Raw genomic sequence first — 15928 nt, forward strand, 5'->3', positions numbered from 1 at the left:
TGGTGTAGTCTCAAGGAATGCATATAATGATCAGAAAAGGTTATTAAAAACATTCCTTCCCTTTCTAGCCAACATCGCACCCTTTTCATACCTGTGAAGTTCTGCTTTTGTCATATACTTGAAGTCAAACCATGTCAACATACTTTGAATGAAGAAGCAGGTAAGTGAGCTATTACGTACTAAGCCATAGAATAAAGAGATGGGTGGAAGTCTTACAATAGCATTTCTTCTCATGGAATTGAAGTCTTAGAAAATAATTCTTTTTCATCAAAAAGTGTTATTTACAGGATAGATTGGATTTATTATTTTTACGTTAAGTAAGTAAGTTGCAAATATTTTAAAATGAAAGTATCACTAACCATTTAAAGCAAAGCCAATAACAATGCATCAAAACGTTTTTATTTTACAATGTAAAAAAGCAACATGTGGCTGTAATAATAGAAAGGAAAGGGAGAAATGCAAGCACACTGCTGGAAGGGCCATGTGAAGTAAAGTAACAATATTTGAAAGTAAACTCTAAATTAAAAATTCATGCTGGGGCCAGTAAGATGGCTCCAAGAGTAAAGGCACTTGCCACCAAGCCTGATGACTTGAATTCAGTTCCTGGGACATACATGGTATAAGGAGAGAATAGACTTTTCTAATTTGTCCCTGGTTTCCATATGTGCATGCACTGTGAAATGTACATACCTTCATAAAAACACACACACACAAATAAAATATAATAAAAATTTGCTGTAAAAACCAAATCAACTATAAAAAAAATCAAATGAAAGTATAGCTAGTAAGCAAGTAAGGAGATAAAATGGAATACTGAAAAAATATTCAGTGTTCTTCTCATCTTCCTGTTTATTTTCTACTTATCTCATCTGTTCTTTGTTCCTTTCTTTTGCATTAGCATGTACAAGGTCCTAGCTAGGTTCCATGTCTAGTACCACACTGCAAACAAATCAAACAACATCTCCCAAATCATGTAATTAAAGGAGTGGGGGGGATAAAGCCAGGTGTGATAGTGCATTCCTTTAATGCCAGTTCCTGATTACAGGCAATGAGGATCAAAGGAGGTAGAGGGAGGCAGAGCTCTGTGAGTTTGAGGCTAGCCTGGTCTACACAGTCAGCTTCAGGACACCCAGGACTATGTGTTAGAAACATGTCTTGGAAGGAAGGAAGGAAATGGGAGGGAGGGAAGGAGGGAAGGAGGAAGGGAGAGACAATGAACAGATGAGATAAATAGAAAACAAAGAGGAAGATGGATATAAAACTAAATTTATAAATTGGTTCAAGTAATAGGCAGAAATAATCATACTTGATTATGAAAGCATCGCTATGTTGTTTATATAAATCCACTATAAACTCACAGAGATCTACTTGCCCTGCTTCCCAAGTGTTGGGATTAAAGGCACACACCATCTTTCTTGGCCTAATGAGCTACGTTTCTATTGTAAGAATATTGAATAAAAACAACAACAACAAACCAACAAAAGAAGGCACAAGGGAGAAAATAACAAAAGAAACCAATCAAGTCAAAAGCTACATCTTAGAAACAGCAAAAGCTACAGGCCTGCTGTCATGCCACACACCCTTAATTCCATTATGCTGGAGGTGGGGGAGGAGGACAGTCAGGAATTCAAGGTCATCCTTAGCTACAGAACAAGTTCTAGGTTAGCCAGGCTATGTGTAGCTTTGTCACACATACACAAAAGCAGGGGCTGGTGGACGATTCAGTTGATAAATTGCTTGCCAGGCATGTGTGAAGACCTATGGTTGGTCTCCAGTACACATATAAAAGCCATTATGTAGTGATGATCCAGTGTTGGGGAGGCAGAGACAGTAGGATCTCTGTGGTACACACACAAAAATACACTTACACAAAATAAAAAAGAAAGACCACACTTCAGGGAACTTGATAGTCCATAAGTTAAAGAAATAGTAGTAGTAGTAGTAGTAGTAGTAGTAGTAGTAGTAGTAGTAGTAGTAGTAGTAGTAGTAGAAGTAGAAGTAGTAGTAGTAGTAGACATTTAAAACAATAATAATGAGTAAAGGAATATATTTCTTGAGAGACAAATTACCAATATGGAATTAAGAGATGATCATTAATGTTAGTAGCCACAAAGCATCAAAAATCAAAACTTTTCAAGTAATGTTTATAAGATAACCATCATCCTGTTATCAAAACCAGATAAATACACTGCAAGAAAACAACAGCTGACCATCCTCATCAAGACACAAAAACCTTTGACTAAGTTTCAGCAAAAGAAATAAACAAGATAACCCATCATGAGCACATAGGTCTTATCTGAGAAATGCAGCTATTGTACATGTAAAGTCAGTGTGAGTCTATTCTAACTGAATAATGGATGTTAGGTGGCGATTTTAGTAGATGAAGAAAAATCATTTAACAAAATTCTGCATTCATTTGTGGGAAAACACCTTTAATTAGAAATAGAGAACTTTCTTTTCCCAATAAAGAATCGGCCTTGGGTGGGGGGGACCACTATGGCTAACATCACACTCTATGGGGAAAAATTAAGTGCTTTGCCCCTTTGACTAGGAATAAGCAAAGATAAAGGTGTTCACTTAGTTCTTCCACACAACACTGGTTTTAACCCACAGTTACAACCAGTGCAATAAGACAAGAAAAGGAAATAAAAGACAAAGATTATATACCCGACTTAAAATTCTAAATTCACAGATGACTTGCTCATGTACATGGAACATGCTAAGCACTTACAAGAAAAGCAAGGAGCAAGGTTACATTACTCAAGATCAATATTCTACATAAGATCTATATTCTGTAAAACAAACTATTGGACATTACTTAGGGTGTTCCATGTACAAAAAAATCAGCACCATGCAATACTTAAAAATAAATTGAAGAAAATTTGTGTAAGGTCTGATGATTGTACAGTTTAAATTAAAATTAGAAATTTAAGACTATATAAGTAAATGGGTTGAGAGAACAGATTAGGACCTTATTATTCATAAATAAAATAATATAAATTCAGTGGATTTTATCTAAAGACTTTTATATTATTATCAATTTGTATATAAATAAATTTAATTTATTTTAATGGCTATGTATATTTCTTAATATGAATGATAATGTTTCTCAATCTTTTAAAATCAAAAGCAGTCTGGTGAAGTAGAATATTTTTTTTTTGTTAGTAAACCCAATGATTATGTGTGTTCATCTGGGGCTCAAAAGTTATATCAGATTTTAGATTTTTAGATTATAAATGTTCAACCTGTACATAAAACTGCTTGATTCAAACATAGATCATGGGATCTAAATAGTAACACTACATTGCAGACTATTTTCCATGTAATAGTATTACTTAACAATGTATTTTTTAAAATGGGTTCATGTCATGTTTGGGCTTTTTCCTCATGGTAGAGTGTCAGAGCCCAATCATACATGCATGCTCCAATTCTCTCTTTACTCCATGACTGTCTGTCCAACTTGGCTTTCCAATTCATAGGCTGACATCAACTCCCTGATTACTGGCTTTATGCCATCATTGTTTTGTATCTCATGAGGTTGTGCACAAAGAGCTACCACCCCTAAATGCTTCTAGAATCCGTGCTGGGCTTGCCTTTTCAGATAGCCTCCCTGCATGGCAATGGGGAATTTTCCTTGGGATACATTGATTTCTCATGGCTTGGATACATGGTGCTTCTTGCAAAGGATAGAAACTTGGTACTAGGATTGACCTGTGTTCTTGAAAAGACTCTATTTCCATTTCTCCAATCTTAAAAAGAGAAACCTCTCTACGCAAATTCAGACACATACTTATATACTTGCTTGCTTAGTTGTTTATTCAATGAAGGAATGCCAGCTGGGTGAGTGCTTAACCTTTTGCTAAACACAGAGAGCTAAAATAGGCCCCCAATCACAGGTGACCAGAAAAATGGTACAGGTTTGAGGACCTTTTATCTAAAAACCTAAATGTTGCAAAATCTAAAATATTTTAGTGTTAATCTTATACAAGTAGTGATAATAACTACACCTTAACATTGTTTTATATAAAAATATTAAAATGGCCTGTAAAGGTATCTTCACACTACATGTGTAGAAGGTATAACTGTAACAAATGAATTGTGTTTAGATTCCTGTCTTATCCCCAAGAAATCTCATTATTTATATACAGTTGTTATAAAAGTCTCAAAAAACCCCCACAACCCTAACCCTCAAAACAAAACTGAAAAACTCAAATCTGTACTACTTCTGCTCACATAGCAAGTTCCAAACCAATGAGACCCTGAACATTTTAACTTAGTTGTATAACTTTTACAAGTTTATTCCCTTAGCAAGTTATTTTTATTTTCTAGCAAATAATCTTTCTTAATTAAAAATATTAGATCTGTTTATCTTATGTGTGTATGTGTGTTTTTGCCTGCATGTATGTACTGTATGTACACCACATGCATGACTGGTACCTGAAAAGGTTAGATGAGGGTGTCATATTCCCTGGAACTAGAGTTATAGGCAGTTGTGAGCTACCATGTGGGTGATGGGAACCAAACCTACATCCCCTCTAAGAGTAGCCTGTGCTTTAAAAACCACTGAAGTATTTCTCTAGTTTCAAATTAGCTTTCTAAAAACCAAGTTTATATTTTTTCAGGCTCATGAACTCAGCATTTAAGGTTTTTCGTATTTGGTCACAATTACCACTAAAGCTCCAAGGGTTCTTATTATATTATACATTCTATAGTAAACACATAGTCCCTTTCTCTTCATCACTTGGCAAACTCTCAATCTTTGAATATCCACTTCAAAATTTCAGGGTCTCATTGGCTTGGTTTGGAACTTGCTATGTAGATAACTCGAGCTGTCCTTGAACTTGTGATCCTCCTGCCTCAGTCTACTGAGTGTTAGGAATACAACTATGCACCACTCATTACTCAGAGCTTAGTTCAGTGTTCTGTTGAAAGAGTTCCCATCGTTGTTCCCCACCTGTCCTGGATTAGAACACAACGCTTTGTTGCCTTAATTAGAGAGCAGTATTTTTGAGGACACTGGGCATACCTTATTTGTATAATTGAATCCATATCTGAAAATGTCCTGGCAAGTAGTAGGAGCCACATGAATACTTGTTAAATGAATAAAGGAATAGCTCAACATTTAGGCTAAACAGTTTTAAAAAACACAGGGATTGTAGCTAGACCTAGGAAGTCAGCACAGGATTGGGGAAAGAGCATTTGGAGGGAGATGATTATTATCCAAGGAGATGGAAGAACAAAGTCCAAGAATGAGAGCAGAGATAGTAGGAGGTCAGCTGGCCATAGCTGACTGTTGCGATAGCTTGACCTTGTGACTGTGTTGACTGTATTTCTCAAGTCCCCCTTTGGCTCCCGGAGGGCAGGGAATTTTGGGCCCTCCTTTGTATTCCCTTCACAGTTGATGCACATCTCCATAGCCACCGTTCCAACTATCTTCTAATTACTTTGAAAAAAACCAACAACTATGTAACGGTATTTTGCTTGCATGTATGTCAATGTACCATTGACATGCCTGTTACCCATGGAGGCAAGAAAAAAGGTATTAGATCTCCTGGAACTGGTGTTGCAGATGGTTTTAAGCCACTGCATGGGTGTTTGGGAATTGAACTTGGGTTGTCTCCAAGAGAAATCAGTGCTCTCAACCATGAAGCCATCTCTCCAGCACCAACATTTTTTTTTCTTAGACAAAGTCTCCCAAATGATCCAGGCGGCCTGGAACTTGCTATGCAACCAAAGCTGGCCTCAAACTCACAGTCCTCCTTCTTTAGTAGCCAGGCTGCTGACATTATAGGTGTATGTAGGTGTGTGTGTGTGTGTGTGTGTGAGAGAGAGAGAGAGAGAGAGAAAGAGAGAGAGAGAGAGAGAGAGAGAGAGAGGAGAGAGGAGAGAGGAGAGAGGGGAGAGGGGAGAGGGGAGAGAGGAGAGAGGAGAGAGGAGAGAGAGGGGAGAGAGGAGAGAGGAGAGAGGAGAGAGGAGAGAGGAGAGAGGAGAGAGGAGAGAGGAGAGAGGAGAGAGGAGAGAGGAGAGAGAGAGAATGAATATGAAATGAATGAATATGGCTGCCTGGTCGTACAACTCCAACTCTGTATGCCATTATCAGTATCAGCACAGCTCCCAACTCAAGATCTCCCTGTGCAGCCACGTGACATAGGGGATGAGGTCTTACTGCCCCCTGCATCTTTTAAGACAGTGAGAGTTGTACAGTTCCTAGCAAATAATGGAAACACAGAAAATATTGTTTTTATCTCCACTTGATGATCTGATTGCAGATCGGATATTTGTGTGCAACTGTGTATTGTGACACAAAACTTATATAGGCCTTCATGCTGTGTGGTCTATTTTCGGCAATTTTCATTAAAATAATATCTCATTGTACCTGAAGACTGTCATTTCAATTTTCCTTTTTGTGCCTTCTTGGATGACTCATATCTCTTATACCCAAAGAATATGACAGACGGGATTCACAAAGGGTTTGGACAAATATATGAATGACAGAGTCATAAACGTCCGGGTATGAGAGGCGTGGAACACACAAAAGGGAAGAAGAACTTGCATTTCTGAACTGTCTATTAGGTGCCACGGACTGTGTCTCAGGCACTTGACATGCATTACATCTCATTTAATCTTGTAGAACGAGTCCATATAAGGACAGAGCATCTCAATCTATAAGGCCAAACCTACATCTGTTCATCCGCATAGCTTCTCCAGGTACCAGAGGCAATATTCGTGTTTATTAAAATTTTATCACTCTTTTAATACAGATGAATCATTAGATTTGCTTTTGCTTCTGAGGAACATAAGACTCACTCTCAATTCAGAATACTACAGCTTACGGCTGCTTTCTGACATAACTCGATCAGTTTTTGGCGTCCCAGCGCTCTAAATTACAATGCAATCTGAGATATTCCCACAGCAATAACAGCAATTACATTTGTTCACAGCACTTACCTTTATATTTCATTAAGCTTCCAAATACTGAATAAAGGTAAGTCAAGTCAAGAAAAGAGGCTTCCATTAACCCTGACACTGGCAAATTGTCTGAAATTATACCATGCCTTCTATTTGTATTTTAGACATATTGAGTGGTTTATTTGAGTTACATATTATACTTCACCTATGGTTTGAAGAAAATTGGAAGCAAATTAGTTTAAGTTACTTCTAATTTAAAAAAAAATAGGGACTTCAAAAAGCATAATGCTCTCAAGTATACAGCAATACATTTGGCAGAAATCATAACATTACAAGCAAAGCACTATCCCTCATCTTTGGGAAATAGCTGGAGAAGGTGAGGCTTCATGGACTGCTTTGTTACTTTAGGTCACACAGTCTAAGGTCTGTGGCTGTATCTTCATTTGTGAGAATACTATTCCCTGCTTGGGGGAGGGAGTAGGTGGGAATAGGTATGGTACACCTTTGAATTAGTGACTATCAACACACTCACAGATCCCAGACAGCTTCTATTACTTGTCTTTGGGAAAACTAAAATAGACATTTCTGCTTTGTTAAGGCCATCTCATATGACCAGAAAAAATGGCAAGGGTTCAAATGACACATTTCAGTTTGGATGGTCCAGCCCTGATCTCTGTACCCCTAATTGCTGGAAACTCAACAGACCTGACTTTCTTAGTGATTATGGTTCCTGAACTTTACATTAGGCAAAGACAATTGAGAGAACTGAATGAGTACCAAAGAATGTGCATCTCATCTCACCTATGGCAGCCCTAAAAACAACCCAAAACCTCGCTTAGATATTTAAAAACTAGTCCTTTCCCTTTTGAAATTAGGGGCTGTAAACATGTACATATTCCAAAGAGTTCTTTGTGTGAACAGGTGACCCCTTCCCACAGTCTCTGTAATTAATTGAGAAATTAAAGTTGGTTGGCCTTTGAGAGCTTTTGTTTAAAAAAAAAGGCAGAAGGTCTTGGCTATTTTGGAACAAGAGTCCACTATTCGGCCAAAACAGTGTGTTATTGTTATTGAAGTGTCTCTCAACAAAACGGTATTGAGTGGTGAAGACGTGATTTTGATTAGGTGGAATGACTCAGCTCTTCCCCTTAAAGAAGAGAGGACTTTTCAGAGCCTTACTTACCTCATGATCTGGGATCTCAGAGGATAGCGTTTTCCCTAGGATGACCCCGGTCAAGTATGTCCAGCAACGAGCCGTGTTGGCAAGGTTATAGCCTCCTGTCTCCACCAAGAATTGTGAAGTTAGGAAAGTACACAAAACAACAGGAGAGGGAAGGGGGGTGGGTAAGGAAGGAGAGAAAAGAGTTTTAATAAAAGGGCTAAAAAGACAAGTCCAACTTGCAGAGTCCTAATTAAGCATCCCTTAATGATATTTGTAAACCACCCAGTAGGTAGACTTCACAGGACCAGTCAGATTGTGCACACAGTGGAACTTAAAATTTCAAGGGCAACACAGATTAGAGAGGCTCTCATCTTCCAGCAAATATTCACCAGAAGAAGGCAAGCACCTTAGTTTCACCAGGAGACATTAGTGAGACTGAGAACCCTGGAACCCAGATGTCTGGAGGTGACCCACACAATGTGATGGTTTTTCAGATGAATTTTGCAACAATTCTATAAAGTGACTGTTGGCTGCGATTTGTATTTTAAAGCTATTGGCAGATCTAGTCCTAAAGGCATCCAGGAAAAAGAGAAGGAAAGTGCTGACAGAAACAGACTTCCTTCTTTTAATATCAGCATTCCTTTTCACCACAAAACGCAAGCCTAGTGGCAGAGATCAAAGAGAGTGAGCCAAGGAAGGGACTGATGATTGACACTCTGACCCATCTCGTCAGGTCCTGTCACAGTCACCCAGCAGCCATATTACACTGGTTAATAATCAGCATATTTTTGTGCTGAATGGATGTGCTTTGCCATGCAAGTATTAGAACATTGGCCTTTAGCTAAATTCCAAGAGTATAAGGGTAAAATGGAATAATTTTCTAACCTCGGAGCAGACCAAAGGAAATAAAATCAGCTCTATTTTAGGTAGGGTGACCATATACATTATCCTCCAAAATGATTCGATTTTAAGAGCAATAGATGATACTATTCACTGTTACACTGTGTTAACATATATAAACTGGAACATACCATTACCCTTTTCTTAAGCATTCCTTCTATTTGAAAGGTCAGGGAGGCTAGGGTTTCTTGTGTGTCTTTCAGGCCTCAGTGGGAAGCTTAAGAATGTACCTATCTCTACTAATTGTCTATGTGTTAATAAGAGCAGAGGATTTCAGCTATCCACTTTGGATATTATTTTAAACATCCCTAGCATGGGAAATTAGTCTGTAAGACAGACTTATTAGGCATACTTATGTACTTTAAAAAAGAATCACTATAGGTTTTGATTAAGGAATATGCTATCTCTTGTATACACATAATATTGTTTGCCTTGAAAAATTTACACTTATGTACAGGCATTTTCAGAAATGCACATATTGCATAAGAAGAGTTATACACACATATTCAAGGGTCAAGCTTAGGTTAAAAAAGCAAAAGGGCTTGAGCTAATGCTAATAGGCTCTTTAGGAGAAGGCAAAAGTTAAATTTTCACAGATGTCTATTGTAAAAGTCTCCCCCCTAGCCGGACCATCCGTAGTGTTGTTAAGGAAAGTAATATGCCATGCAATGGTTATCAATTTCATCTTTTTATGGAGATGAAATTAATAAATTTCATGCCAGCTTTTCTGTCTCTTGTAAGCAGTTTTAATTTTGATCCCGCTGGGGTTTGAGGATGTCAAAGGACTAGGCTGGTGTATTTGTGCTGTATACTCACTTGCTTATATAAGGCCCTTCCCAGAATTTACCTGGACCTGGGTTTTACAAAAGGGTGATAAAAAAAAAACACACACCACCAAACAAGAGGCTTGTTTATCATATATGCATTTAAATATTTTACAAAAATTTTATGTGTATAAGTATTCTGCCTCCATGTATCTATGTATATCACATATATGCCAGGTGCTTACAGAGGCAGAAGAGGGCATTAGATGCCCTGGAACTGGAGCTACAGAGGGTTATGAGCTGCCAAGTGGGGGCTGGGCACTGAACCTGGGTCTTTTGCCAAGAGAGGCATGGGCATAACCACTGAGCCATCTCTCTAGCCTCCGTATGTACACTTTTGTTCATTTTTGAGACAGGGTCTTGTGTAGCCAACGCTAGCCCTATCGATCCTCTTGATTCCATTTCCCATGTGCTGGGATTATAGGCATGTGCCACCATGCCTGGTGACGCGTATGTGCATTTTAATCTCAACCCACTTTACCATATTATAACACACCAGTTTACTGATCCAGTGAAATAAAGACTGTGGCTGGTAGGGAAACAGACGATCCTAAGCAAGGCACCTATAAAGGTGGCTGAGGTTCGGTAAGATTCCAAACATATAAATGCTTCTTCCAAATAGACCTAGCATTCTGTTAGTTAAATAATGTAAATATCAGTATGAGGGAAGCAAGAATGCCCAAGAGACTGGATCTCTCAAGTTTGCTTCCTTATAACAAAATCATGCTTTGGGGGAAATGAGTAACTCTTAAATTCAGCTTACCTATTCAATTAATTCATGTGTTTACTGTTCCTGGATGAGGAGAGCTAGAGTTTCATTGCTACATTTCTAAAACAGGATGGTAAGGACCGAATTAATGACTATTCTGACAGAAGACACCCACAGTCTTTGGGGGTTGACATCCTTTATTATAACCTGAGAAAATTTCTTCTTTTTTATTCAGTGCTCAGGTTTGAACTCAGGGTCTTGTGGATGCTAAGAAATTGCTTTACTTTGAACCTTTATTTCAGAGTGGAAACAAACTTTCGGGTGCCTAGGTGTCAAAGCACATGTCAAGCCAACTAGGGATGAGTCAGAGCACTTGTCTATGCTGAACTGGGAAGGTGAGCTAGTTCATACATAGACTTTGGCTTCTGGGCCATGGGCAGGTTAGTACTAGCCAATCCAAGCAATTCAACTTATTTTCTATGTCAAGAATGTATGGAGGAGGATTTATAAATTCTCTTGGTGACTTTCCTCTGTACTCACCTCCTCCTAAAATCAGAGTTGCCAGCTGCCACTGTAGGACATACTTCAGACACTTGCCGATCCCCACTGGTGTCATATTAAAGGAACACATTGGATCTCCGGCAATAGTATCTGCTCCCAGCTGTAAAACCACTGCCTTCGGATTGAAGGCCTGGTACACTTCTTTTAGTACACTGTAGGAAAGAGGAAGGGCATGAGTTATCAGAAAAAGATCAGCTTTGGTTAGGGGTTTGCAGAAGTAGTAGGGTATGTTGGAGGGATAGTTGAATTATCCAGTAATTGAAATGTAACCTGTCCATCACATCCAACTGTCCACTTTACATGGAGGGCCAGGCTGTATGTGCATCATCCTTTTATAAACCTGACTTATGGTAACAATTCCCCTACTTTCACCATCACCAATGAACCAATTTCTTCCTTTTCATTTTACAACCTAGACTTCACTGAAAAATTCATATCTGTTTAACTTTCATAGCCATGGGGCATAGTATACACATTTATTCCATTTTAGAATTAAGAGAAATAAAACATATACATTGAATAGTTATGAAGGTTTCCTTCTGATAATTTTAGATAGCAATCACACTTGGAGTGGGGGCAAGAGAGGCAAGCCTTGAAAGCCGAGATGGTATCAGCTTACTTTTCATTATGTAGAGGACTTGAGGGTTCTGAAATAGAGTCCTCCCCAGTGCATATGTAAGCATGGTATTATGAGGAGAACAGTATCAACTGATCATAATTTCAAAGTACCCAAAAGAACAAGTTGCAGTGGGTAGTAGTGTAATTTTGAGTAGAATCAATGCTATCATATCAGCCGAACAGCTATTTGCAGAGGGCATGAAGCCTTACAGATGAAAAGGGAAACGTCAATGTGACAGGTAACTTTAGTCAGGCTTCCAATATTGTCATTAATTGAACATTGACAATGTCCAGAATGCATTCCTAGGAATTATAAGGTCCTTGCTCTCAAGGGGCTTACAATCTACTTTCCAGACAAAACATATCCCAGTCCTCAAGGGCCAGAGTAACTCTTACAGAGACATATAAACAAGTGCAAATTAACAGACTTCAGAGTTGAGAAAATACAGAGTCAAAAAGTGATCAAAAATGTTGAAGTTAATGACCCTCTCATAATCAACATGTCAAATTACACCAGTGCAGAAAAACAGAAAAATCCCAGATCCTTTTGAGATGGCAAAAGGAATTCAGGGCTATAAAACACTGCCCTTCCCAATTCATATGTAACCAGGCTATGAAGTGATGGTCACTGAGGCGTTCTCTGACTTAAAGAACTATTTTGTTTTGATTTCTCATCACACAGATGAATGCTGAGTGATTGTAGAGATTATAAGACTATTACAAAATTTATGACATATGATCCTCAATGCAAGGATTCCTAGGTCTATTCTCTCTTTCATGTGCTTATCTCATGGGTGCAGAGGAAAGATAGGCCACCTGAACAGTTTAGGCGACATTTATTGAGCATCTACACAAACAGAGCATCCTATTAACTGCTGCTGGGAGACACAGATGAAGGCGTGATGTCTATTTTAAAAAGCTTTGTCGCAGGAGGGGGAGGGAGACTACCATTCTTTCCATTCATTTCATTTTCTCACTTAGCACATACTTACTGAGCACCCACTATGTGCTCAGAATGGAATGGATCAGATGCTCCAGGAGCCAAGAGGAATTTGGCATGGTCTGTGTTATCACATAGTTCAGAATAGAGGGGAATGCACAAACTCTGAGAATAAATAACTAAACCACAATGATAAATGAAGTATTAAATATGGCACAAGGGAGAGAGAAGTGATCTGGTCCAGGTGAGGTTAGAAATGGCCCTACAGAGACTATGGAGGCTCTTTAGGTCCTGAAAGATGAGACGCACCATATATGAGCCAATTCTCAAGATGTCTAGAAGCAAACAGTGATAATAATTCCTGGTGAAGATGCGGAGACTGGATCACACATATCTCGTTAGTGGGAATGTAAAATGGTATAGCCACACTGGAAAATAATTTAGCAGTTCCTGACAAAACTAAAAATAGACTTGCCATATGAGCTAGCAATTGCACTCTTGGGCGATTTATTCCAGAGAGTTAAGACTTATTTTCATGTAGAAACTTGCACATGAATGTGTGTAGCATCTTTACATATAATAGCTTCAAATGGAAAAAATCCAAATGTACTTTAATAGTTAAATGGTTAAAAAACCAGCAGGCACAGCAGTGGAATACTTTACATCAATATGAAGAAACAAACCGTTATTATACACAAAGAATTTGAGAGCATTACAAGGAAAGTATGCTGGGTACCTGAGGCCAATCTCAAAAAGAATAATACTGTGTGATTCTATTCATATAACATTGTAAAATCTTAACTACTAAAGGAAGACATTAATTAGTCATTGCTAAGAGTTATAGATGGCTGTGACAGTTATACGGGTAGCCCAACACCCTATATGTGGTGGTAAAGTTCTGAATTTTGATTGTAATTGTCATGTGAGGCTACAGATATGATAAAATTACATAGACACACATAAGTGAATATATGCATAACTGGTAGAACCTGAATGAAGTACACAGGACTTCCCTTTGCAACCTCCTGTGAACATGTGGTTATTTTGAAATAAAGTTTTGCTAAAGCCACTGAACTAGCACAACGGGTAAAGATATTTGCCACCAAGCCCAATGACCTGACTTTAAACCCCAGGAAAAGGAAAGAACCAACTCTGTTACACATGTGTCCCAGTAAAATTAATAAATTTAATAACAATTTAAAGAGTTACTTTAAAAGCATAACCACTAGCAAGTGTAAGACCTGAATTTAATCCCTAGAAATGTTCAAACAGAACAAAACAAAAAGCATAGCAGAAAAAAGAGACAGTTGAAGGTTTGTGCAGTAAGGGTAGGGGAGCTAGGGGCGGGGATGCTTATGGAAGTTAACAAGAGCAGAGGACGTTTGGAGAAGGAAGTGCATGTGACATGCAGGCTAGAAGCAGCGAGAGGACATGTATAAAGACAGAAATAAATGACTTTGGGTTTTTATGTAAAGTGTGTGAAACATCTCAAACATTATATGTGGGCATGTCCATGTGCAATGTGTTTGCTGTTTGTGTGTGTGTGGGGGGGCACAATTAAAATTTCATTTTAAGAGATAAGTGAACTCTAGTGTGGAATATGCTGAAGGCTGATCAGGGCTAACCATCTAGAGGCCACTGACACAAGAAAGACAGGGACTTGAGAAGAACTTCCATGACAAAATTAATAGAGCAACATGAAGGGATACCCAAGAAAAGAAGATACCTATAATGTTCATGACTGGTAATTAGGAGAGAGGAAGGAAAGGAAGGGAGGTGTTTCTGGAACAGTTGTCTTCATTAGAGCTGTAGGGAAAATGAGTCTTCAGGGAGTTCTGGTGAAACAGGCTCTGGATGGGTAGAAAAAACAGGAATCAGAAGCTTTGAAAAAGGTAAGGCATTTTGTACACTGACTAAACCTCGGTTTATAGAAAGCTGGTGGACATGGAAAAGTACTCAGATTTTCATTTGTTTTGACAGTCAAATGGGAGCCCCTGGAGATCTGTAAGAACTGATCTTGCTAAAAAAATATATATATATATGCTTAAGAGCTCTGCTTGTTGATGTCACATGTAAGGACCCAAATCATAAAGCCTGGAAGCGGAGAGGATGGCACAGGGGACGCTGAAGCTCTCTAGGCACGAGGACAATGCGAGAATGACGCAGGGCCAGGGAGATATGGAAAACCTTGGGAAGGGTGGGCAGCTTGTTAGAGAGCAGTGACTGCAAATGGGGGGTATTTTTGGAGAAATGACCATTTTCAAGCTCATACCTCTCTTTCTCTCCTTGTTTGTTTATTATAATTTACTTGTTCTGTTTTTTTTTTTTTTTTTGAGACATGGTCTCACTATGTAGCCCTGGCTAGTCTAGAACTCATGGAGACCTCCTGCTTTAACTTCCTGAGTGCTGAAAGTATATGCCTGTGCCATCAGACCTGGCTTCCTAGCTCCACTTTGAAGTCAACATCATTTGTTTATATTAACCAAATACTAATTTCTTCTCTCTTTCTTTGTTGTTATTCTCTGTGGTTCAGTATGTTCACTCACTTAAACCCAGAGTTAAGTATCTATTATTCCCTATATTAGGGATGGTAATACATTCTTATAATACTAGTCCATAGGAATTGCAGCATGAGGATTGCCCAATATTTTAGACCAGCCTGGGTTATTAGTGAATTAGCAGATTAGCCACAACCTTGAGACCCTGTCTCAAAAAGGGGTGAGGGGAGAATCCAGAGGCAAAGACCTGATAGTGTTGATGGTTCAGTAGGGAGTAGAAGATAGGGAAGTACAAAACAGTATTAAGTGCTATAATGTTTGTTCATCCATTGATCCACCCACCCACCCCTCTACCCATCCACCAATAAATGTTAATTGAATGCCTACTCTATGCAATGTACACGGTTGGCAATGGGTTTCCAAAATTAAACAAACAAACAAATAAACACAAACAAAAAAACCACCTCACTTTTCTCCAAGGAGAAATTTTCTCACATTACTTGTCTTTCTGGTTTCAACCACAGTGTCTGCCTACATTCCATATTAGTTATTCCTAAGCACGACTTGATAAGCAAACACTTGGGACCACTTCATATCTAAGACACTGAACTCTGAACTTCTTTGCCTGCTACAGTTTTCTGTCTTCCCATGTCTTTATTGAACTTGCTCTTTGTTCGTGTTACAACTGATTGCTTGATCACTTCCTGTTTTCAAACCACCAACCCACCTGTTTTCTTTCTGAGACTATGGTTGATTTCAGACACTAGGACAAGAATTCTTTTTTTTTTAAAAGATTTATTTATTTATTAT

At 38.5% G+C, this 15928-nt stretch overlaps 1 protein-coding gene and 1 long non-coding RNA gene across 29 annotated transcripts in view; one reads left to right on the plus strand and one right to left on the minus strand.

The window, feature by feature from the left end:
* Hdac8 (histone deacetylase 8) overlaps positions 1 to 15928 on the minus strand; it is a 220744-nt gene that overhangs the window by 109858 nt on the left and 94958 nt on the right. For 5 of the 6 annotated variants that reach the window (XM_006528276.4, NM_027382.4, XM_006528275.4 and 2 more), the window contains exons 8-9: positions 11042 to 11214; positions 8090 to 8184 (exon numbers count right to left, since the gene is read on the minus strand). In XM_006528276.4, the coding sequence (XP_006528339.1) occupies positions 8090 to 8184; positions 11042 to 11214 (268 nt within the window). Of the gene's footprint in view, positions 1 to 8089; positions 8185 to 11041; positions 11215 to 13106; positions 14471 to 15928 lie in introns of those variants that run through there. The other variant, NM_001313742.1, reaches the window with a different exon arrangement.
* Gm32262 overlaps positions 1 to 15928 on the plus strand; it is a 208974-nt gene that overhangs the window by 98143 nt on the left and 94903 nt on the right. For all 23 annotated transcript variants that reach the window (XR_003953070.1, XR_003953056.1, XR_003953050.1 and 20 more), the window contains one exon: positions 69 to 160. This is a non-coding gene — a long non-coding RNA (predicted gene, 32262). The remainder of the gene's footprint in view (positions 1 to 68; positions 161 to 15928) is intronic.

Source organism: Mus musculus, chromosome X (assembly GCF_000001635.26).
Source record: "Mus musculus strain C57BL/6J chromosome X, GRCm38.p6 C57BL/6J".
NCBI lineage: Eukaryota > Metazoa > Chordata > Mammalia > Rodentia > Muridae > Mus > Mus musculus.